Source organism: Macrotis lagotis, chromosome X, assembly GCF_037893015.1.
Source record: "Macrotis lagotis isolate mMagLag1 chromosome X, bilby.v1.9.chrom.fasta, whole genome shotgun sequence".
Lineage (NCBI taxonomy): Eukaryota > Metazoa > Chordata > Mammalia > Peramelemorphia > Peramelidae > Macrotis > Macrotis lagotis.
This window is the reverse complement of record NC_133666.1, coordinates 645,682,455-645,707,798: the sequence shown is the minus strand read 5'-3', so window position 1 is coordinate 645,707,798 and position 25,344 is coordinate 645,682,455. Positions and strand designations below refer to the sequence as shown.

The window sequence follows — 25,344 nt, the reverse complement described above, 5'->3', positions numbered from 1 at the left end:
CATGTGTTCTTGGCCTCATACTTCCTATCCCCACTCCAACTGCCATCTCTTCTCACCTTAGGTTCGGGCCCCCTGGATTTACAGATTCCTTAGGTTTTATCACTCAAAGGCACCTTAGATAATTCAACCTCTTTTCAGAAGAAGAAAACAAAATTAAAACTCGCCCTAGGTCACCTGAGGAGTAATCAGAGCTTACACTGATTCAAATTTGAGTGTTTTCCCCTTGCACTGAACTCCATTCCCCTTTGCTGCCCAACCTTGGCATTGGTTCTGGACAAATCACACAAACCCCTTCAGGTGTCAGTTTCCCTTTCTGTAAGATTTATCAGGTCTGGAAAATATTCTAAATGAGGAAGGAGCTCTGCCCTGTCTTTTTCCTATCCTCTCTGCTGCTGACTTGCTGGGTTATCCTTTCTGATTCTCTCTACAAATAAGGGGGCTGGATAAACTCCTCTCCAAATTCCTGAGTCTGCCCAATTGCTGATACCCACAGTATTCCGGGCCCGGGTCCTGGCACGGCTCCGTTTGGGTGAGGAGACCCGGTATGATATTCAGGTGCAACACTCTTACAAGAACTGGACCCCACTAGAGCGAAGGGAGTTTCTCTGGGCCCCAGGGGCCTGCCCCTGCCCCCTGCTGGTGCCTCGAGGAGAATACTTGGTGGCTGCCCAGAGACACATCAACTATGAGGGTACCCTGGACCGACTGCTGCTGCCCCATGCTGGTTACGCCAGGCCCTGGACTCCCAGAGAAGATACCCGCATCCGGGAGGTAGCCAGGCATTGTCCCCCGGCTCCACGACCAGGCTGAGGCCACCCTGTCCAACCTCTGGAGAGGGCCACACCTAGCCCAGCAGACTGCCCAGGCATGGGCCTACTGAGAGTCCCAGGAAAAGAGTTGACCCATTCCACAATAATGCTGTCTAGAATGGTAGTGCTCCAGGGGGATTCTTCCAGGGCATGGGCCTAGGGGAGCCAGATTGATTTCCCTATTCTGCCCTTTTGCCCATGATTGTCCCATCATCAGGAAGAAGCAGAACTGGCTCTTCTTTGTCCCCTGGCTTCCCTCTGGACCCTGAATTTTTCTCCAACCTTCAGAGCACCAGATGTCACAATACAGTAACACAATTTGGATATCATGGAGGTCAATCCACAAGCACAAGACAACCAAATGCAAGCCACACTTCACTGTCAATCACTCAGAAAATTTTTTAGCACTTGCTTTGAACAAGGAAGAGCCTCTGTGGGATACGTAGACCCTGCTACTTAGGAGTCTACAATCTAATAGGGATAAGGACATTTATACCATTTTGATGAGGGAGAATGAGATCATGGTAAAGGAGAGTAAACCAGGCAAAGTGCCAGGAGAAATTTGAAGAAGATGTCATCTTGACCTGGAGAATTAGGGAAGGATTCTGGGAGGAGACACCACCTGGGCTGAGCCTTCAATATTTTAACAGACAGAAAATGAGAGGAGAAAAGAAAGCCCCTCTACCAGAAATGGAGGACAGGAAGAACTGAGGCAGAGTTGGGAGGGGGAGGGCATCCGGATTTGCTGGAACAATCTATGACACCTGGAAAAGTAGGTTGGAGCCAGTTTGTGGAAGATGATGAATGAGGGAGGGGGTTCCTTTTGGGAGGAATGACATCACTCAAGATTGTAGCCAAGTAAGGCTGCCTCGATAGCTCTTGGATAGGGTGAGATGAGAGGTTACGCCAGGATAATTTGAAAGGGAGTTGAGGAGTGGAAAGAGGATGTAACAGCTTTAGGAGCCAGACTCAATTAGATCTAATAATTAATTTAGGATATGAGGAAACATGTTCCTTGGCAATACAAACATTAGTGGGGTGTACAGCACATAAGTTGTTTTTCAGACATTAATTCTGAGTTCCAAATTCTCTCTCCAGCTCCTCCCCCACCTATTGAGAAGGCAAGTGATGATACATGTGAAGTCATATAACACAAATCTTAAGACCTATTGAAATCCTGCCCATCCTTTAAAACCTAACTGGAGTGCCAAATTGTCTAGGAAACCTTCCTTGATTCTCTTTCTCCCTCCCACTCAGACTTCTCATTGCTTTATACCTCTAAGGCACTTGTCAGAGGGTGTGGTCCACCCCTGTGATAGTATGCCTTCATCCCTTGTCACATATCATCCTTGGCTAGGCTTGAAGCTCAAGGATGGCAGGAACCTTGTACTATATATGTAAACCATCTTCCTTAACACCAGCATTTTGGGACAGGGACAGATATCACTATCATTCATAAATATTTCATTTGGGTTGCCATCCGGAAGAGGGGTTAGTCTTGTTCTGCTAGGACCCAGTGGGCAGAGCTGGGAGCAAAAAGTGGAAGTTGAAGCTCAGAGGACTGGGCAATGTGGGTTCAGATTCTACCTTAGGCACTATGTGACATCACATGGTCTCTGGTAATTCCCTGGCATTCATCCATTAAAATCATAAAAGGGCAGCATACCTACGCTGGTGGAGAAAGTTCCCTATGAACATTTCTCTAATTAGAAGTATCCAGGAACAGTTAGGTGGCACACTGGTCCTGGAATCAGGAGGACCCTAGTTCAAATATGGACCTCAGATAGTAGCTGTGTGACCTTAGGCATGTCATTTAAAGACAATTGCCTTTAAAAAAAAAGTACCCTAAAGTGCAAAGGTGAATAGTGAGCTTCCTGTCACTGGACTTGTATAAAAGTAAGGGTTCAGAGACTTTTGGTTGTAGAGGGGATTTTTAGGTGGCCCTTCCTCCATGGATATTCTCTGCCTAAATGTGCAATGAATGCACTCATACTTGCCAACAGCATGGCAAAGGAAGGCTTTCACATTTAAGGGGAAAGGAAGAGAACAAGCCAGTCATGTACCAAGCAATGTGTTGTGCTCATTTGATCTTCACAACCACCCTGGGAAGTAAGTGCTATTAGCATCACCATTTTACAGTCAAAGAAACTGAGGCTGAGACTTGTGATTAGACTAAGGTCACATAGCTAGTGCCTGAGATCAAGTTTGATCACTGCACCACCTAGTTACCTCTAGAAAGCAGGAAGCCTCACATAGACACTTAATCTGACTTCTCAACCCTGAAATAGGTAACCTAGGTAAGGCCCAAATCTTCTGTTCCTTTCAAACTTGGCCTATAGCCTATATTTTCCTACAATGCACTGCTTCTCTCTGGGTTTCCAGCCTGTCTTTTTCCTTACACACCCTCTTCCCCACCAAGCCATACTTTTACACACATGGAGCTATCTCTGGGGAGGAGCTTAATCTCCAGCTAAATAATGAGATATCTGGAGGTTTAAATTTACTGGGGAAAAGATGATTTGGCAAAGATTTCCCAGCATGAGGATTAAAGTTGAAGAACAGGGGTGGAAAGGGTTCTATCCACCCATGTAGTATTAACCACTTAAAACATTCTGATGTAGGGGATTATTTATGTTTGGATTATCCAAGCTCCCCTCCCTGACAATGGAACAAATTGTCATCCTCTTCACACAAATGGCCTCTGGGGAGTGGATGAGGTGGGGCCCTGGACCGAGGCAAGAGCCAGAAACTGCCTGGGGCGACAGGCAGCTGGGCCCATCTTTTGCTCAAACCCACCCTGTTTCAGGGCAACCCTAAATAACCAGAGTCTGCCCAGTAATCAAAAGGGTATCAGCATGCACCCCATACTGTTTGGGGGGGCTCTGGGGTCACATGCTATTCCCTGCTGCCTGCCTTAATGGAGTCAATTCTTGGGAAGAAAGACCTATTCTTCAGAAATCACTTGCCTCCACTGGTGGAGAAGCTAGGAAGCCAAGAAAATGTAAATATAGCATGTCTGCCCCAATACTTTTAAAGTCTTCTGAAATGTCTCAGTCTTCTTCCCAGTGTTCCCCTTTCTCCTCCAAAGCTAATTGTGCCACTTTTCAGCTGTATGACCAAAGTATTTTCCCTACAGTTACCCCAAACTCCTGACCTGGAGTCAGGAGGTCCTAAGTTCCAATCTAGCCTCAGCCGCTTACCAGCTGTGTGATCTGGGCAAATCATTTAACTCTGATGGCCTAAAAGAAGAGGGGAGGTATCCAAGGTTCTTTTTAACTTTAAGATTCCTGTTTCTCATGTAGAGCTGGGGCAGAAAGCAGGACTACAAGGATTTGATAGGTAGAGAGTTAGATTGGGCCATGGCACCCTCTGGTGGTTAGATGTAGCAGAACAAATCCTTTCAGGGCCTGACTGATAATGTTGATAAAGGGTCCATGTTGATGGAGGATCCTTGCTGGTGGCTAGGTTGAACCAAGAATTTTACATTACAAAATGTCAGAACCGAATACTCTCAACCCTTTCCCACCAAAGACAGCTCAGATCTTTCTAACTAATAATATTCCCTTCACCTTCCATTCCCCTGTCTCCACCTCAACAAAAAATACAACAAAAATACTGTGAGGTCAAACAAGTTTGGCCTGTGTAGGATTTTTTTTTTTTAATACATAGGCAGCTGGGATAGCCAGGACACATCTAGCAACCTATGGGGAGACCAGTGGTGAGTCTAGGGGGCCAGAGGCAGATAGATGGTCAATAGTATACTTAAGAGAATTCTGGGCACCAACAGGGCCCTTGGTCGAGGCTGATAGAACCTAGATGGGCAGAGCCCCCCCCCCCCCACATCCAGAGACTTCTCTAATGCCCTAAAGTCCAAGAAGGTGGAGTTGGGGAGATGCAGCTGGGAGGGATCAGCTGCTTAAGACATGAGCCAGCATTGGGGGCCATGGTCCCTGGTGGAGGATGTCCAGTTACTTGAAGCCTCTGGCTCAGAGATGATCTCGTCACTTAATCTTCAGTGGATGAATCATTCCTGCATTGGTTGCTGGGGGAAGGGGGACAAAGATGAGATTGTGGGGGGGGGGGGGCTGTACTAGGGGTGCTAAATAGAGACTAGGGGAAGAGAACTTGTGATGGGAAGCATAGGTGGGGGAACTGGGAGACCAGACAAAAGCTCAGGGAAATGGAAAGGTGGGAGGTTGGAGAAGGAAAAGCTGCTGGACTCAAAAGCCAAACAGAAAAAAAGGGACCTGTCACCCCCCCCATACCCAAACTGGAGAATGGTCCTCAGTGGAGCTGCCTCAAGGGAAGAGCTGGAGGGGCCCTCCTCACCTATTCCCTATCACCACTATCATTTAAGACACAAAATGAATTAGTTGCACAGCTGAGGCAAAAAACAGTCCTCCTGACTCCCAGGTCAAGCCCTTTCCTTCTTTCACTACAAACTTCTTTTCATGAATTCCCTCTGGTTTTCCCTCCCTCTCCTATCTGGGTCCTGACACCATTGGTATGGGATGGGAAAGGAGTTACATACTGGACCTCTGGAGAGACCTGAGAAGCTCCATGGACGTTCAGCAATGTCCGACTATGAGCCAAAGTCTGAAGGACTGGATCCCGAGAGCATGACAGAAAACAGGGACAGACAGACAGTAAGAAAGAAGAAAGCAGAAGCAAGGCTGAGTGTCCAAGCAAGAGGCCAAAGGCAGGTAATGGTGAATGGAGAGAAGGAATGGGAAAGGGTCTCTCTCACCTTCCCGGGTCAAATTGGCTGCTGTGTCTAGGGCTCGTCCACTCAGGTCATTCACCAGGCTGTCCATGGAAGCCTGATGTCTTAGGAAGATGGGGCGGATCAGGCGACGATACAAGATCTGGGAGCCATTACAGGCCATTGGAAGCATGCACCACAGCAAGAAGACACACTGGACAAGATGGGGTGAGAATTGGTGTGGCTCACTTGGAACCCTTTGCTGTCACTCCCTTCCTATGATTTCCCCACCCCCACCTCACCCAAGGGACTCCCCTGAGGCAACCCTACATCAGAATTGACTTTTAGATCCCCCCATCCCTCCACTCTCAGAACTAGAAAAGACCCCTCCCCCATCCTTTACCACCCACAGTTCCCCATCCATCCCACTAGTACCTTCCCTACATAGTAGAAGGGGAACCAGAAAAGGAAGATGTCAGAGAAAAACTCAGCCAGGCCAAATATGCTGTACACCACCCAGTAGGTCAGCCAAGTGGTATCGTCATCTTTGTTGGGGCTTTCAATGGCCTTGATGCTGTGGGAAAGAAAAAAAAGGAATGGGTGCCAAGGACTCTTGCCTACTCATGCAAGGGCTTGGATTTGGGGACTTCAACCAAGAAGTCCCAGAGGGAAAAGGCACTGGAGTGGAGGGGCCCAAAGGGTTTTTGGGTTTCTTTTTCCCAATTTACCATCCATCCTTTCCTCTAAAAAGTCTAATTCACTCCCTTGCAGGAATCCTCCCTGGATCATCTAGCACCCAGACAGCACTTAGATCTGCTGCAGGGCGCATCTGAGTTGTAAGGAACAAATAAGTGCCAGCATAAGGCTAGACCTTACAAAGACTGTTCTTTAAGTCACCAGTCAGCCAAATCTGGCCCTCTTCTCTGAACAGTCTACCTTACTGGTCAGTCTGGTGTCTTCCTCCCAAGATCCTGGACTTGTTGAGAGTTAGAGCCCCCATTTTTCCTCCTATCTTTCCCAAAGTACCCTCTTTGGAACTTCTCCTATAAGGCAGTTTCTAACATGTTTCAGGTGGACCAGTCTTCTGGTTTAAGTGTTTATATGTGCAAGGACCCTCTAGGGGTGATGCATGGGACGGTCTCCATCAACCTGGACCAGTCAAACCCATTCCCTTGCTTAGCCAAGGGTTAATTCCTAGCAAGGGTTCACACTCACGAGGCGTATGCTGGGTAGATGAATCCGATGAGATTGCAGATCAGGGAGGCACCATAGCCAAAGATGAGATAAAGGCCCAGGAAAGCAATGAAACCTGCAGGGAAGTAAGGATTGGGGGAGGGGATTATGTAAATTCATCAGGAAGAGCTTTCAGGAGCAAACTTACATTATCTATATCCCCCTGCCTTCCTATCACACAAGGTAAGGTAGAAGGAATATTGGATTTGAAGTCAGAAGACCTGGATTCAGACACCAGCTCTGTACCCTCACTTGGACAAGGTACTACCTACCCCCCCAACATTGCTTTATCTCTAAAAATGAAAGAATCAGGGCCCCTGAACTGACATTAGAAGTTCTAAGGGTCCTAAGAGCTCCACCATTTTGTGTTCTAAGGCCCTTCCTCCCAGCTTTGACAACTGTCAGAGTCTGTTGTGTAGTGCCTGAGCTCCAAGTTCCAGGTACAATCCTGATCACAGGTTAAATCTGCCCAGGGACCAGCCCTGAAGACCAAGAGACATCTCATCAGAAAGTGATCAACGGGGGTGCTTAGGTGGCACAGGGGATAGAGCACCAGCCCTGGAGTCAGGAGTACCTGAGTTCAAATCCGGCCTCAGACACTTAATAATTACCTAGCCATGTGGCCTTGGGCAAGCCACTTAAACCCATTGCCTTGGAAAAAAAAAACCCTAAAAAAAAATGATCAACTGGTTGGCAGCTTGTGAAAAAAAGTAAAATTACAAAACGGCCCTTAATCCTGGGTGACCAGGGCAGAAAAGGGAACAGAAGGTTGCTAAGATTCTATAACTACTGGTGGCCTAAACAGCTATCTTTGTTCAATGACCAACAATGCTGCCATAGAATTGGAGGGACTGAATTTTCTCAATATCAACATTCTCATCTATTACCATCTATTTATATTTACAGTTTTTTTTGGTATATTGTCTCTCCCATTAGACCTAAGCTCCTGGAAAGTAGGGACTGTTTTTGCTCCACAGTACCTGACTCTTAATAGTTAAGTTTTATTCTGTACTCAAGGACAAAACTTAATTTTTTGTGAAAAATAATTTCACAGCATATGTGGTCACATTGCCTTGGATTGGTTAGAAGCAAAAAGGGGGGGGGGGGCAGCTAGGTGGCTCCATGGATAGAGCACGTGCCCTGGAGTCAGGACAACTTGTGTTCAGAGTTGACCTCAGACACTTAAGCTGTGAGGCCTTGGGCAAGTCACTTAACCCCTTTGCCTTACAAAAAAAAAAAACAAAAACAAAAGAATCATGAAGGTCAGGAAAGTTCATGGTGAACCTGACAAGCTCTTCCAAATGATGTCAGAATGTGTATGTGTGTGTGTGTGTGTGACTTGTAGGCTGCTCAGTTTCCTTGTAACTCATCTCATGAGCCTTCTTTAAAAAAAATGGAGCAAATGGGCCCTATACTTGGTGAGTACCAAATGACAACTCACATAAAGATATTAAACTCACTAAATCTTAGCTAAAGGAAAGGACTGGTTACCAATGGAAGAGTTTATCCATAGGTTTGGTAGCTGATGGTCTATGTGTAGTCAGAGCATCAGTACTAAAGAGAAAGGGTCAAAAGAAACAGTAAGAAGGGGACCAAGAAAGATATAACAGCCCTACTAGTCTGATCTACCAAAAGATCATCTATTCCTTCAGAAGATTAAATGGGATACAGCAATTGACAAGATAAGGAGGTCAGAAAGGTCCAAAAACTGTTTCAGTCCAGACCTCCTGACCAAAGGGGAAAAATACTGTCTTCAAGGACAACTCTGGTTTAAACTTATCCTGGAGGAAGTTGGGAGATCAATGAAGAGCAACAAAGGGTGACTAGAAAGGTTTGAGAAGAATTTGGTGTGGAACTATCTAATGATACCTGATGATCCCAAAAGGATTTCTAGATGAAACTAGAACAAGTGAAATCTCTCAAGATTTTTCATTAGCTTATATTTATCACCAATAACAGGGGATTTATTGTTCAGTCATTTTTAGTTGTGACCAATTCTTCATGACCCTGTTTGAGGTTTTCTTGACAAGATACTGGAGTGGTTTTGCAATTTCCTTCTCCAGCTTACTTTCAGATGAGGAAATGGAGACGGACATGGCTAGGTGACTTTCCAATGGTCACATAGCTAGTGAGAGTCTGAGGCTGGATTTGAATTCAGGAAGAGCCTCTTTGCATCACTCTATTCTCTATGCCACACAGGAAGACCTGACTATATTTGGATTATGGATACCAGTAGGCTATAAGAAAAAAAGGTGAATTTGGGTGGAGCCAGTGGACCAGACCAAGTATAAAGAGAAGAAATCTTTGCTGCATGTGGTTCAATTTTTGAAAGCATCAAAGCATCTGTTTTTAAGAAATCTTGATATTAAATAATTAGGGTGGTGGGATAAATCTAGAGAAGGTACAAGATAGGATCAGTAAGTATTGATTCATACACACTGCTTTTCTCCCCCAGTAGAATGTGAGGGATACACCAGTTTTTGGTTTTGTTTTGCTTTTCTTCTTATTCTCACCATTTTTAATAGCAACATATCTGGCATATTTAATAAGCACTCAATAAATGTTTTTTGTCTTTTTTTAAAAAATCTGTATCAGAATGATAAATGCAAAAGATTGCACAGCAAGGCCACCCCAGATGAAACTTTTTACAATTGATTCACAAATGATTTTTCTAGAGATGAGATGGGAATTTCACAGAGCACATCAAAACCTGGGTTGGGTTTACTTGTTTGTGGACTATCAATGCACTGAGCTCAATAATGCAAAGTACAACCTCAAGCACAGCCAGCAAGAGATTGGGTATTTTTCATGCTTATGGATTCCTTGATTAAAGTAACTTACCCAATAACTCTTGCTTGTCATCATGCTAGGCCAAGGTTCACAACAGTGAGGGAATGATTAAAATAAAAGAGGAAATCATTGTCTATGGATGCCAGGCCTCATTCTCCACCCCCAGGTGTTCCAGTAGGAAGGGGAAAGTTGAAATGCCTTGACACCTTCTTCACTGAGTAGTGTATAATAAAACTCAATCTATAGAGGAAAAACCAAGTACTCAAGAGAATGAGCCTTGGCTGGTTTAGGGATAGAGACCATTCCTCCCTTTCCAGTCTTCTTTCATTCTGATCTTCTCCATGAACCAGCTAACCTGGCCCACATGGTATTCCTTGAACAGGATACTCCATTTCCTACCTCCCAGCCTTTGCACTTGTTCATTCTCCCTCCCAACCCCCAACTCTTTTTTAAGTCTTTTAAAAAAATTCATTTATTTTGAATTTTATAATTTTTCCCCTAATCTCGCTTCCCTCCTCCCACTCCCCACGTAAGGCAGTCTGTTAGTCTTTACATTGTTTCCATGGTATATATTGATCTAAGTTGAATGTGATGAGAGAAATCATATCCTTAAGAAAAAAAATAAAAGTATAAGAGATAGCAAAATTACATAATAACGAGTTTTTTTTTTAATTAAAGGTAACAGTCTTTTTGGTCTTTGTTCAACTCCACAATTCTTTCTCTGGCTACAGATAGCATTCTCTATTGCAGAAAGCCCCAAACTGTGCCTGATTGTTGCACTGATGGAATGAGCAAGTCCACTATGGTTGATCACCCCCATGTTGCTTTAGAGTGTACAATGTTCTTCTGGTTCTGCTCATCTCACTCAACATCAGTTCATGCAAATCCCTCCAGGCTTCTCTGAAGATAGATTTGAACTCAAGTCTCCAGGTTCAGGGTTACTCTCCATTGAGCTGCCTAGCTCTAAGGTTACTTTCATCTACTCAGTATTTATTTTTCCATGGATTCTCTTATTAGAATACCCCGAGGTCAGAAGCTTCTATCTTAGCACAGGATCTGGAATTTAGGAAATACACATTATCTCATTTGATCCTTACAACAGCCTATGAGGTAGATGTTATTGTTATGCCCATTTCACAGAGAAGTTTCCTCACAGAAACTGAGGCTTCATCAACTCCTTGCTACCTGCCCAGTTGGAGAAGCACTCACATTCATAGTAAAATGTAAAAGATCTATGAGAGCAGGGAACTCCATTGTGCCTTTCTATCTTCAGGGCCTAAAATGAGCTTCAAAATTTCTAATATTTGTAAAGCACTTTACATATACACTTTAATGCTGTTGCTCATAAAACCCTCTGGTAGATGCTCTCATTATCTATTTTTTTTTTTTGCAGATGAAGAAACTGAAGCCACAGGTTCCCTCAGTTACACAGTTAACAAGTGTCTCAGGTTCAAGTCTTCATGTTTAGTGGAGACAACTGTGCTAGGATGGGAGTCAGAAATAATGGAGTTAGTTGAAAACTGAGCTCAGATACTTACTAGCTGTGTGACCCTGGACAAGTCACCTGATCTTTATCTGCCTTAGGTTCCCCACTTGTAGAAGGGGAGAATGATAATATTACCACCCCCCCAAGGGCAGAACTAGAAGCAAAAAAGTAAAATAATCCTTTCATTACAACAAGGATCTAAGGAAGAACTCCCAAAAGAATTGGGAAGCAACAGGGAGTATATTCTTGTTGCCATGGAGATGCCAGGAAGAAAGCAAATAGTTAAATTCTGTGCTTTTCTATAGTAGACTGTATCATGAGCTACACTGACCTTGTGAAAAGTAGATTATAGAAGAATGATATTACCTCCATGGGAAAAACTTTCTCTCCTCTCTGAGAAACTGCCTCCCTCTACCTAACCTTGAATTGATAACAGTCATCTGTATACTCTGTATTCTGCCAAGCTGATAGGGACTCACTGGGAGGGTTCTACAAGGACAGGGAACCAGAGACAGAAGCCCAACATAACAAACTGCTAGCTTTTTGTTACCTAAAATGAGCCTTTGTTACCCTGAACACCCAGACATAAATCCTGCATAGACCCCCTACTCATTTCTAGACCCTGTACGCCTATAGAAACCCTAGCTTTTTCTTCTGCTGATTTATCCCTTAGAGATAGAGCCCATAGGAAATCATCTTATACCTGAACTGTGAAATAAAACTTCTTCCTTATCACTGAGTCATGAGTCTTCACTATTCAAACCCTAACTTAGTGAGCCCCAAGTGCATCATTTAGTACCCACTGACTCTCAGATAAGCGTTTTTTTGGTTAAGTCACCCTCTACCCAGGTACAAGACCTAAGTTCATCCTCTCCTGGAGATCTGTTGTTACAGCCGACCTGTGTAGTAACAGTACTATTTGAGTCCCGCTGTCTGCCCTTGCCCAGGACAGTATTGGGGGCAGGGGGAGGAGGGGAAATATTGTATTGCCGGCATTCCAGAGATTTCATTCTCAGAAATGTGGAGTGGCAGGCGTCCCAAGGACCTGGGTCTGTGTGAATATGATGTGGCAAGTGAAACCCAGAGATCTCATTCTTTTAGGGTCTGCGGGATAGGGCCCTTATGGTGGTGGATGCGCAGCCACAGGCCACCTATCTTTCCCTCTCCAGGCCACTGCTAGAGGTGAGTCTCATTGTGGTCTTCACCATGGATAGAAAACCTGCTATTGTCAAATGATAAATCTCATAAAATGAAATGCTTTGGGACATAAAGCATTTATGTTAAATAAAGTATTATAATCAAAAATTGAGATTTTGTGTAATGCCATTTAGAATAAAGATTCAGATGTAACTGATAAACTACAACATTGGAAAGATTAGAATGCATAAGATTTAAAATTGATTTACAAAGAAAATCTTTTTTTTTTTTTTTGCAAGGCAAGTGGGGTTAAGTGGCTTGCCCAAGGCCACACAGCTAGGTAATTATTAAGTGTCTGAGACCGGATTTGAACCCAGGTAGTCCTGACTCCAGGGCCAGTGCTTTATCCACTGTGCCACCTAGCTGCCCCCAAAGAAAATCTTGAAAGGAAAAAAATGAATTTTTAGAGGCAACTAAGTCATAAATCTTTATGAAGACTTATCTGTGACAAGGAAAACTCGTTGCACAAGAATCCACCAGCATATTTTGCCCAAAAGATATATTTATTGTGTTTGATATATTCATATGAGTCAATATAGAGATTTAATGTGAGGTTATTTCTAGTGGATGAAGGAAAAAGGCAAAGAAAAATACGTTACCATTTATATGCTCTGTGGAAAGGCTTTTAGTTATTCTCTGGTTGTTATTTGGAGAACTGACTATATATAACCTATCAGCAAAAGAGCAAATTCCTTAAGTCCCTTAAGTCAGAAAAGCAGTCATAAAATTTGTCTTTATCCACCATGTGTTTGTAAACAGGAATATGTTAGAAATTAGGTTGTTATAAGTCCAGATTTGGCATACTTTAATTAATATTTGTTATTTGGCATTAAGACAAATTTGGAAAATGCATGGATTTGAAATTTGTTAATTGGCTGATGAAGCAAGTTACCTCACCCTTCTATGATTGTAAATGGCCAAGCAAAAGGTAAACACTTAAAAGAATATATTATTATTTTGGCCTTAATTAAGGATGAAGGCTTTGTAACTGATAATTTTGTATGATTTCTAGAATGTCAATAGTATATTATGATGCTAATGGAGACAGATGCTGGTAAGGAAATTTGGTCATGCATTTATAGAAGGTATTATTTGATCAATAATGAATTTTGTTTCAAGTAATATTAATTTTAGGACAATGTACAAATTGGTACACTTATGCACAAGTTATGGTTTCTACAACTTGGATATTATTTAGTATGGTTTGAAAGAATAGAAAAATCATTGGGAAATTATTTTTAAATCAGCTATGCTGTCAGTCCCTGTTTTTTAACTGCCTGGATTTTTCCACCACCTTTGACTAAAATTAAGAAGTATTACATCTTGGGAGGCTAGGTGGCGCAGTGGATAAAGCACCGGCCCTGGAGTCAGGAGTACCTGGGTTCAAATCTGGTCTCAGACACTTAATAATTACCTAGCTGTGTGGCCTTGGGCAAGCCACTTAACCCCATTTGCCTTGCAAAAAAAACTAAAAAAAAAAAAAGTATTACATCTACAACTACTTCATATGAAAAATTTAAATTATTTGAAGTTATTGTCATAATGTTGAAAACTAAAGATCAAAGATTATAGCCTATCACCGGATAAATGAGTAGACAGGCAGGGGACAGCAAAACCAGTTCTCTTTTCTGGGGTTCCTGTTGGGTTAGTATGAGCAAGGTCAACCAGTCCTGGGAAATGAGCCAACTTTAAGTCATGAAATTCTAAACAGTAAATGTGGCTTACTATATGTAGATCTGTAAGCTTCTGTTTAATATTCTAATGATTTGGTATTTACCTCAGCACAAATCTGAACAGGAAAGAAAAATTAGTGATAAATTCTAAGTGAAATTTTTTAAAAGTGTTTGAATCAGTATTCAAACAGTATTCAAACAGTAAACTGTTACTGCTTATTGCAACTCAAGAGAAGAAAATAACTATCAAGCCTTAAGCTGTGTTTAAAGAAAGTTTTTTATTTAGAGTACAAGTCTTTGGAACAATGTTTGATTTTTGTTCTTTTAAGTCTTAAGAAAGGCTATCTGATGAATCATTAAGTCATTAATCTACTGATACAGCTAATGTCCTAAGAATTGATTGCACAGCTTTTGAGACAGTGGCACAGGACTGCCCGGACCGCCCAGCATAGTGTGCCCTCATCAGTGAGGGGGCTGTACTCTATGAGGAAGGCAGAATGGAAGCAGCTCAAGGGAAATGTGACATCTATAAGTTTAGAATACCCACCCCAGGTGTTCACATGGACTATTTGTTCCTAATCTGGGGGAGAGCATTACGAGCTCATGTCTCATCTGCCTGAGTCAGACACACTGTAATTTGTCTCAAACAGGTGACATTTTGGTCTTTGGTCTTCTTTGATAAAGAAGGACAAGAACCAATCTACTGATACTAGCTAATGTCATACATAAGCTAACTCAGGGAATTCGATCCTGAACTGTTACAGGTGGAGGAGGTCAACTCTGAAAAACTTGAGTCTCAGCCCAGCCTGCTCTTCTGGCTACTTTGCTGTCATTCCTTCCCTCTGCCACCTTACTTACCTAGACCTTGGATATTAATCCTGTCCTCAGGCTACTTACTGTCTCTCCAGGAAAATAAACTTAATCTGTGAACTTTTCAAGTTTGGGAAATAAAAATCCTAAACTTTTATACCTCCAGGCCTAGTTTGAGTTTTTTTTACTTTCAAAAGGACTCAAATCTTTATGATGGAGACATCAATTTCTCCTCCAGTACCATACAACCTTCCCCTACTGTTAACCATAATTTTCCTTTGGCTAAAACGAAACAACAAATTAAGCTTAAATGAAGTTTAATTCTCTAGGATCTTACCGAAACCTATGGGTAGATGGCATCCTTACAAATACCAACAACAGCAGAAAATTTCGGGGACAATTTATATAGACAGAACACAGAATCATAAAATTTTTGGTGGCTAAACAATCAGATTCTACCATTTGTTTGTTATTAATTACTTTGATGATTATCTGACCTATTCAGAGGTCAGTTCCTGTGTCAAACTGATAAAATCAGATTTTTCTCCAGGATTACTCTCTTCTTACCTAAGTGTCAACCAGAGCAGTTTTCCTCTCTTCCTGGATGAATCTACCTTCTAATATACAAGTTGAAAGCCATTCTTTGAGATGCACATTAGAAAAGGTCTGCACAGACAAAACCTTTTTCCTTAGATCTATCAAAAGGACAGACACTGGGGGGAGGCTCCCCCCAAATATACACAGTTCTGAACTTCTGAATCCTACAATCCTCAATTAGAGCTAATAGAAGAATTTTTTTAAATTGGAACTGTAAAAAAATTTTTTTTAATTTAAAAAACCCTAAAAAAATTGGAATTGTAGAGATCAAGGAATGTTAATAAACCATTAAAGGATATTAAGATTAGACACTACATGCTAAAACAATCACTTCTACTTGGATTGGGAAAATACAACATGATATAGGTTAGATCCAGATTCAACCACCGACTACCAGTCATAGTTTATTATCTATTGTTTTGTTTTTCCTTTTTGCTATAGCTGTATGTGTATGACCAATTTTCAATAAGTTGAACTCTGGACTGAGTGTGTCATGGAAAAGTCTGCACGGAAGCAGAAGGTCCAAGAGAATCTTATCTCCCCAGGATACTCCCTTGGGTGGGACTCCTATTTTTTTTGGTTTTTGCAAGGCAATGGGGTTAAGTGACTTGCCCAAGGTCACACAACTAGGTCATTAAGTATCAGAGTTCAGCTTTGAACTCAGATTCTCCTAATTTCAGGACTGGTGCTTTACCCAATAAGCCACCTAGTTTGGCCCTCTCCTGGCTTTTTTTCTTGCAGACCCTGATACTCATCTATTGATCACTTTTCTCCTGAATCTCTTTAATCTTCTTGTAAAATTTGTTTTCTCCAGGCTACATATCTCAAACCAGTGGAGCAGGATACCATTCTCAACACCATCCTGGACATCAGTGACCCCCAGTAGCTGCCTCAGCCATCTACCAAATGTATCTCAATTCCTCAACAACTCTTTGCCTCACCCACCCTGAACAGGAAATGAAATCCATATTCTTTGTCCCCCAACTATTAGGTGGGGGGGAGATGTTGTTGTGGAAATGCTAGGCAGAAAGTAAAAAGTTAAATTCTAGGCCCTTCTATAGTAGATTACATCATTGATGCAGAGAACCAAGGACAACAGGGAGTGAAGAGATCACAAAGAGACAAATTTTGTAAATCTTTTGTTTGCATTGTTAAGGGAATCTTCCTTCCGAGTCTAATTAAGACAACAGCCTGAGGGAGGGCCTGACCTTCAATCTGATTTGGGTTCCATTCCCTTTAGGTCAGGGGATGCACTGGAAACACTAAACCCACCCACCCACAAGGGAACCCTCCACAAAAGGTAAAATTGCCAAAATGGGACTTGGGTCACTCCCAGGTTGCCACCCCTCCCATGGACCCTGGGAGAGAATTTAAGGAGATTGGGGCAGGGATTCACTCTCTTAGCTTTCCAGCAACGTGACCTTTTCTTTAAGCTCTACTTAACTTTCCCATTACTTTCTTTTGTCTTGTAATTTCTTTTAATAAATCTTTACTTTCTTTTACACCTGCATCACCAGGGGTCAGAGTGATTCTTCCCAGGCAATAAGCAGCAGCAACATCGTGAGCTATACTGACCTTGTGAAAAGTAGATTATAGAAAAATGATATTACCTGCATGGGAAAAGCTTTTTACCCTCTCTGAGAAACCTTGAATTGATAATAGCCATCTGTGTACTCTGCACTCTGCCAGGCAGATAAGAACAACCTGCAGGGAAGATTCTATAAGAACTGGGAACCAGAGGCAGAAGTCAATATGATAACAGACTGTTAGTTAGCTCTGTTACCTAAACCAAAGCTTTATTACCCCCTAACAATGGCAGAGAGTCCTTTACACTATACCTGGTGACCCCTACCTGTTTCCCAATAGAAACCCCAGCTTTTTCCTGCTAGTTGCTTATCCATTAGGGATAGAACCCAGGCAATCACCTTATGCCAGCAAAATAACACTTCTGTCTCTTTTCACTGAGTCATGAGTCTTTGTAGAAGTCTTTCACTATTCAAATCCCAATTTACCATGTGAGCTGAAACTATATCATTCTCACAGGAGGAATTTGGAAAGATGGAAGATCTCTTGTTTTGGATGCTGGAAGGAAGGGGGGATCATAAGTGTATAATGGTATCTAATTGTTATGGGGGTCCAGTCAGATTATATTTGTAAAACACTTAGCACAATGCCTTCCACATAGTAGGCATAGAATACTGCCTCCCCTCCAAGAAATTACAGAAAGAGCCCCTCCCCCCTTGCTCATAACCTTCTTAGCTCCCATTCTCCCATTCCTTCCCCTCCACCTAAACAAAGATTTGTGTGGAGGCATAAGACTTGCCCAGGGACCAACAGCTAGTAAGTGTCTGATGCTGCATCTGAACTCCTGTCCTCATGACTCCAGGGCCAGTGTCCATAAATGGTTTGCTAAAGAAGCAGTACTAGAACAAAGAAATCAATAAGACTTTGCCCCGGCAGTAAAGATCCAGTTCACCCTTCCTCCTACTTCCCTTCTCATACGCCAGGAATTAGAAGAAGAAAAATCCCTCAGGATCCCTTTTCTACCCACCCCCAACCATTCAGATTAAGATTCTCTTAGCTCAGGGAGAAAGGAAATCTCCATAAATGCTAATACCAAAGATAGCCAAGGGCAGGGGGAGGAGGGGAGAATGTGACTAAACCCTTTAGTCTTTACCAGTCAACCTTCAGGCAAAGTTGGCTTCCAGGGTATAAATCCTCAAATCCCAAGTAATTTCTGGGTCACCTGGGTAAGCCACCCTGGGTAGAAGGGAAAGGTCTTCAAGAAGCTAGAAAAACCAATTAGGCATAGACTCAGCCCTGCTGGTCAGTCAGGTTGGTGAAGGACCCCAGCCTTTTGACTTTGGCACAGGAAGTCAAAATAGCAGATTTGAGTTCCTCTTTGCCCAGTGATATATTAGCTCAATATGGTATGAACTTTGCCTGGAATTGACAGCTGAATAAATAAGGGAAGATTTTTCCCATATGTCCCTGTTCATTATGGTAAATTTCTAATATCAAGTCATATGATCAACATAAACACAATATTAAATCCTTCTGTTATAAACTAATACTGAAGCATATCTGAATTACTTGGTAAGTATAAGATCTGATGAGCCATTTGGCCTGTTAATACATAATCAAGATCCTCACAAGGATATTTAGGTGAATGACACCAGGATATGACTATAGCAGTCTCAGCTCTTTTTTTTTTTAAAGTAAAGAAATATCAGCAATATTAGAAAAAAATGTGGCCTTTGGCTTATCTTAAAAATGTCTCAAGAAATTAATTTTTTTTTGGCTAGAAGTTTTGTTCAATTTAAACACGATTAAAGGCTGAAAGTGTTTTATTGTAAATAACTTACTTGATATGCAGTATTTTAAAACTGATTTATCTATTTATGTGTGTGAACCTTTTGCTACAACTGAAGTTAATCTAGCAACTTTCAATGAATTCAGCAGATTGGAACCTTTTAGACCATAGAATTTTCAAACTTCATTTTCTAATAAAAGAAACATAAGATTTGGCCTGGTTACCTGCAAGGAAAAATTTGTATAAGATGCTCTTTATAGATCTCTTCAAGAGCCTTGAGCTGGAGATATACTCTGAGAAGTATACCTGAACAAGACTGCATAGCATGTTCCAGAGGAATAAATCTGAATCTGCTTTACTGCTACCATCCTTCCTTTTGTGAAAGTCAAGTACTAAAATCTTATTATTTCTGATCTAAAACTGGTTTTTCATTAAAGTTTATAAGTCTGGATGTTAGTTAGCCTCTGCCTTTCTCAAGGTCTATCTCTCCAACTGTAAATCTGAAGGTAGACTCTGTAAATTAGTCTGGTACCCCTCTAATTGCATCCCAGTTGTGTCAATAATTACAGATTTTCCTGAGAAAGGAGACTATTCAAGTTATCTCTGAAACCCAAATAAATTCTTATATTATGACATTTTGTAAAAGGAGAAATCCTAATGTTTTCTACATCTAAAATGTATCTGGTAACAACATAAAATTTCCAGTCAGAAAAGGAGACACTAGTTCTGCTACCAGTTGGATCTTTTATCTGTTCTTACATAGATGGGTAAAAAGGATTGGTTGGCTACCAAAGTTTATGACTCTTTTGTATGTTTTCTATAAACACTCTTCTCATTGTGCTCTAGAGGTAGACATTTCTAATGTAGGTCACCTCTAGGTTTTCTAGATAAATCTAAAGAAAATCAATTTCTTGTATAACCCAAATTTCTGTTTTATGTTTAACAAAAAAAAAAAAATTAAGACATATACTTTATACCTTTAATTTGTAAGAACCATTTTCCAAAGGGGACTGCCCCCTTCTATTCTGTCAAAATCCCATTCATCTTTTCCCTTTCCTTCTTTGGATATTTGGCCCATACATCCTAAATTTGTTCATGAGGATTTTATTCTCTAGGCTGATGTCTATTGACTGGTCGGTGGGTTGGTTTGTTCTTGTGCTTGGTCATCAAAGACAACCAAAATGCCATTACTATGTTAGAGACAAGTTACAGTGTGTCCAATTGTGGCCAATCGGAGCAATAAAGTGCTCGGAATGCCCTAGTACCAGTCAGGCACATGTAGTCCATGTGGGCACCTAAGGTGATTCTTTAAACTGGAATCTATTAAACTACAGATGATAGCCTAGGATGGCTATATCCTTTAGAGACTTCCCAGCATCCCTTAGATTCCCCATTTAATTTAAATCATCTCCCTCCCTCACAAAGGGACCCAGTAAAGAAGGGACATCTCTATGACCCTGGTCAGTCTGAAAAATTTGTAGAAGATGTGATTTCAGTCTCTTCTTCCGAATTAATTTGGATTCCTACTCCTGGAATTGGGAAAAGAAGAGATCAATGAATTTCAGTGAAGCACCTGGCCCCCAGGCACAAGATGAGTTCCAGCCAACAAAACAATAAATCTCTATTTTAGCCAGAAAGGATAAAGTACCCTCACTAGGAACCCTTCCTTACCTGCTCTTTGAGCTATACCTCCATTTACATATCCCTTTCCTTATCTCACCTCTACCCTTAAAAGCTCACCCTCTGGGCAAGGAACTAGAAAGTGAGGCAATGTCCATTGGGTGGGGAATGGCTGAACAAACTGAGTTATGTAATTCCAACAGAATGCTATTTGGTTATAAAAATCAGTGAACAGGATGCTCTCAGTAAAATAGTTGAGTAGATGCACTGGGAAATGTATTTATTATATATAAAGTAACAGTAATATTGTTGGATGATCAGATGTGAAATACTTTCCTTTTTTTCAGCAATGCTGTGATCCAAGTCAACTCTGAAGGACTTATGATAAAGAATACCATCCATCCCAAAGATAGAGCTGATGGTATCTGAATATTATATAAATTAAAGCATATTTTTTTAAACTTTATTTTTCTTGAAATGTTTCTCTTTGTGTGTGTGGGGGGGGTTAATTTCACAACATGACTATTTTGGTAACTTTTGCAGTACTACAAATGTTCAACCTTTATCAAACAACTTACTTTCTCAACAAGGGGGAGTGGGGTGGGAAGGGAGAGAATTTTGAAATCAAAGTTTTAAAAATGAATGTCAAAATTCTTACATGTAATGGGAGAAAAATAAAATAAAAGAGAAAATTTAATCCTAAAAAACAAATCCAAAAATTCATCTTCTCCCTTTGGGAGGTCAACCCACTCACTTTTTGGGATCATGATCCCCAAATAAATGCCTTTGCTTGAACTTGAAGATGGTATGAGTTTGAATTCTTTTGGGACATCTCAACCCACCTCACCTTACAGGATAATATAGTGTCAATGCATAAAGGATGGTTATATTGATGCCTGATGCCCTAAATTGATTCTTATTTCAAGGTTATAGGGGTATCAGAGAATGTTAAAGTAGGGAGAGCCCCATAGAACACAAAATTTGAGGTGGGAAAGTTCTTGGAATGGTCAATCAATTGACAACGCTGGTTCTTCATTTTTTTGGTTTGTTTGTTTTTGCAAGGCAAGGAGGTTAAGCAACTTGCCCAAGATCAAGCAACTTGCCCAAGGTCACATACTTAAGGCAATTATTAAGTGTCTGAGATTTGAACTCAGGTCCTCCTGACTCCAGGGCCAGTTCTCTATCCACTGCACCACCTAGCTGCCCCTTGTCCTTCATTCTTTTTTTTTTGTCATTCAAGAAAGATTTTATTTATTTTGAGTTTAACAATTTTCCCCTAATCTTGCTTCCCTCCCTCTACCCCCACAGAAGGCATTCAGTTAGTCTTTACATTGTTTCCATGTTATACATTGATCTAAGCTGAATGTGATAAGAGAGAAATCATATCTTTATGGAAGAAAAATAAAGTATAAGAGATAGCAAAATTACATAAAAAAGATAAGAGTTTTTTTCCTAAGTTAAAGGTAACAGTCTTTGGTCTTTGTTCAAACTCCACAGTTCTTTCTCTGCATAAAGATGGTATTCTCCATTGTAGATAGCCTAAAATTGTCCGATTATTGCAATGATGGAATGAGCAAGTCCATCAAGGTTGATCATCACCCCCATGTTGCTGTTAGGATGTACAATGTTTTTCTGATTCTGCTCATCTCACTCAGCATCAGTTCATGAAAATCCTTCCAGGCTTCCCGGAATTCCCATCCCTCCTGGTTTCTAACAGAACAATAGTGTTCGAGGACATACATATACCACAGTTTGTTAAGCAATTCTCCAACTGAAAGACATTTACTTAATTTCCAATTCTTTGCCACCACAAACAGGGCTGCTATTGTCCTTCATTCTTGAAGAGAACCATAACATCAGGGAGATGATGCCATGGAAGCAAGTGAATTGAATTGAGGGAGTGCTGTGCTAAGTCAAAAGGCTCACTTTCTCCTCCAAAATCATCTGGGTTCAGTAGTCAGATATGAATCAAGACAACTGGAAATGGCTCTCCCCACCGTGTCACCTAGAATGCTTTAATCAATAAACAACTATTTTAGCTCCTACTTTGTAAGCCCTGGGGATACAAAAAGATGCAAAAGACATTCCTCACTTTAAAGAAACTCATAATCTAATAGGAGAGAAAATACAAAGCAAGCTATTTACAGGATAAATAGGAAATCATTGACAGAGGAATTAAGAACTAATTAGAATTTAAGAAGAATTGGTGAAAAGCTTCCTGTAGAAAATGGGCTTCTAAAGGAAGCCAGGGAAATCGGTGAGAATAGGAGTACATTTCAGGCATGGGTAACACTTAAGAGAAAATGCCTGGAACTAGAGATGGAGACCAATGTCACTGGATCAAAGAGTCCATGACATGTTTTGGGTTTTTTTTTGCAAGACAATGGGATTAAGTGACTTGCCCAAGGTCACACAGCTAGGTCATTATTAAGTGTCTGAGGTAGGACTTGAAGTCAGGTACTCCTGACTCCAAGACCTGTGCTATATCCATTGTGTCACCTAGCTACCCTAGTCTATGACATGTATTCTCGTATTCATGTACATAGAAAGATAGGAAGAGACTGGGTAATGGACAGTTTTATATGTCCAACAATAGCATTGTTTGGCTCTTGAAAATAATATGAAGACATAGGAGTTTACTGAGTGTGAAGAAAGGGAAGGTGGAGGGTATGACTTGATTGTTTCTTTGCTTTAGGAAAATCACCTAAAAGAGAATGAGTGAAATGGGTAAAATGTACTGGCTATTACAAATAGCCGGCCATTACAGAGATCAGGGTGTGAGGTGATGAGGGTCCTGAGCCAGGATGGTGGCCGGGGTCAGAGGAAAAGGGTCTGAATTAGAGATGCTGCAAAGGTGATATCACCAAGTCTTTGGCAAGACATTAGACATGGAATGTGTGTGTGTGTGTGTGTGTGTGTGTGTATGAGAAACAAGGAGGAATATAGGATGACTTCTAGGTAGGAGCATAAAGTAATAGGGAAAGTAGGACAGAGATAGCAGAAATATCCAGTTATCTGAAAGGCAATTGGAGATATAAGATTGGAGATCAGCAGAGAGACTGGGGCAGGAAAGGTAAATTTGAGAATAGTTAGAGATAATAATTATATCCATGGGAGCTAATGAAATAACCAGGTGCAGCGGTGGCTAGGTGGTGCAGTGGATAGAGCACTGGCCTTGGAGTCAAGAGTACCTGAGTTCAAATCTGGCCTCAGACACTTAATAATGACCTAGCTGTGTGGCCTTGGGCAAGACACTTAACCCCCTTGCCTTGCAAAAACTAAAAAAACAAACAAACAAACAAAAACCAGGTGCAGTAGTATAGAGGAAGAAGAGATGAGGGCCTAGGACAAAACTTGAAAGATACCTATGATTCCTTAGAGGGATGATCTGATAGACAGAGAAGTGGTAAGACAGGTAGGAAAACCAGAAGAGTGGTGCCTAAAAAATCTAGAGAAAAGATTGCTATAAAGAAGAAGGTAATCCACAGTATCTGCTGCTACAGAGTGGTTAAGGAGAATTAGATTGAGAAAAGGCCACTGGTCATTTGGAGAGTAATTTAGGTGAAATACAGTTGGTTAAAAGTTAGAGTGTAAGGAGTTAACAAGAAAATAAGAAGAGACAAAGTAGAGGCATCTTTTGTGGAGGAGGTTGGCTACAAAGGGCAGAAAAGATATAGGACAATAGTCAGCAGGGATCGAAGTATCAAGTGAGGGTTTTCTCAGGATAGGGGAGATGTGGGCACATTTATAGGCAGTAGGAAAGAAGCCAGTAGACAGGGAGAAGTTGAACCTGCAAATGGTAATGAGAAGCAAGGAATATTCCAACTACTCTTCCTTGACTAATGAGTCAAGGAGACTATATCATCTGGAGGAGCCAGGTTTCTTTGAAGGTGCTATTAGACAGAAGCAGAGGGAAAGAAAAATATTTAAGGTGCAGGGACATTCGTTGCCTATGAAACAGGCATTCCAAAGGGCAGAGTGGAAGGGTTAGACTGAAACTTTGAGGTGGGAGGATAGAAGGGATGGAAATGAGGTATAGGGGTGGGAAATGGGATTTAGATGATTTATCTACAGGAATACTAGGGATGAAGGGTAGATCAGGAGTAAGAAAGCTCATCATTAAGTGAAGGGCACCACTCTTCTATCCTCATATGACAGGTCAGTAGGACCTAAAATTTAAGGAAGGTTGTTCTTTTTTACTGGACTTTATCCACATACCAGTTGGGAGATTGGGCTAGCATCAGGTAGGGTTGCCTTGTTCTGGAACAGACATAAGAGTAACTAGATGGGAGAGCCCTTGGAATTAAAAAATGTCAGAGTTAAGTAGGTGGGGGAAGAGAATGGACACGTTTCCCCATGGAATGTAAGCTCCTTGAGGGCAGGAACTGTTTCATTTTTTGGACTATGAATCCCTAAAGCATTGAACAGTGTAGTCAGATCAACAAAGTACTTAATAAATGCTGGTTCTCATTTCCTTTGTTGGAGCTCACCGAGGTCACAGGACCTGAGTATGCCCACAAAGCTCTATTCTGGGCCCTCTTCTTCCTTTGTACTACTCTACTTCTATAGATTCAATTATTATATATTTGCTCATCATTTTTCAACCTACCTAGACAGCCTCAACTTTTCTGCTGACCTCCACTGTCTATTAGACATCTTCAACTGAATGGCCCATAGACATTCAACTCTTTATTCCCTTATGCCACAGGCTGCCAGGGCCTAACCCTGGCTGTCCTGCTGGTGAAGGCCCTCATCTCCTATGCCAGGATTTTTGCAATAGCTGCTGGTGGGTTGGGTCTGCCTGCTACAAGCCTCTGCCCTGCACAAACCACCCTCCATTCAGCTCAGGACTGACCACATACCCCTGCCCCATCCCCACATTCCAATGGTGCCCTATCATTTCCAGAACCAAATTTAAAGTCCTGTCTTCAGTGTTCAAAGTCCTTCAGGATCTACCCCTTCATCTCTCCCCTCTTTCCAATCTTTACACCTTATGCTTTTCCCTAAACTCTGATCCTTGGCCTCCCTGCCAGTTCAAGAATGAGACCCACCATCTTTCTGTTCCAGGTCTTCTCCCTGGCTGTCCCATGGTTGGAAGGTTCCCCTAACTCATT

The 25,344-nt window shown here is 41.6% G+C and overlaps 2 protein-coding genes across 6 annotated transcripts in view; one reads left to right on the top strand and one right to left on the bottom strand.

The window, feature by feature from the left end:
• The window catches only part of ADAMTSL5 (ADAMTS like 5), a 28,571-nt gene extending 11,752 nt beyond the window's left edge, over nt 1-16,819 (top strand). Inside the window, exons 12-14 of one of the 4 annotated variants that reach the window (XM_074204583.1) lie at nt 494-7,005; nt 10,928-12,202; nt 16,112-16,819. In XM_074204583.1, coding sequence (XP_074060684.1) covers nt 494-810 — 317 coding nt within the window. In that variant the 3' untranslated portion in view covers nt 811-7,005; nt 10,928-12,202; nt 16,112-16,819. Of the gene's footprint in view, nt 1-61; nt 7,006-10,927; nt 12,203-16,111 lie in introns of those variants that run through there. The other 3 variants (XM_074204584.1, XM_074204586.1, XM_074204585.1) reach the window with 3 other exon arrangements.
• The window catches only part of REEP6 (receptor accessory protein 6), a 33,068-nt gene continuing 12,165 nt past the window's right edge, over nt 4,442-25,344 (bottom strand). Inside the window, exons 2-6 of one of the 2 annotated variants that reach the window (XM_074204588.1) lie at nt 6,727-6,820; nt 5,947-6,085; nt 5,557-5,725; nt 5,341-5,413; nt 4,442-4,851 (exon numbers count right to left, since the gene is read on the bottom strand). In XM_074204588.1, coding sequence (XP_074060689.1) covers nt 4,815-4,851; nt 5,341-5,413; nt 5,557-5,725; nt 5,947-6,085; nt 6,727-6,820 — 512 coding nt within the window. In that variant the 3' untranslated portion in view covers nt 4,442-4,814. The remainder of the gene's footprint in view (nt 4,852-5,340; nt 5,414-5,556; nt 5,726-5,946; nt 6,086-6,726; nt 6,821-25,344) is intronic. The other variant, XM_074204589.1, reaches the window with a different exon arrangement.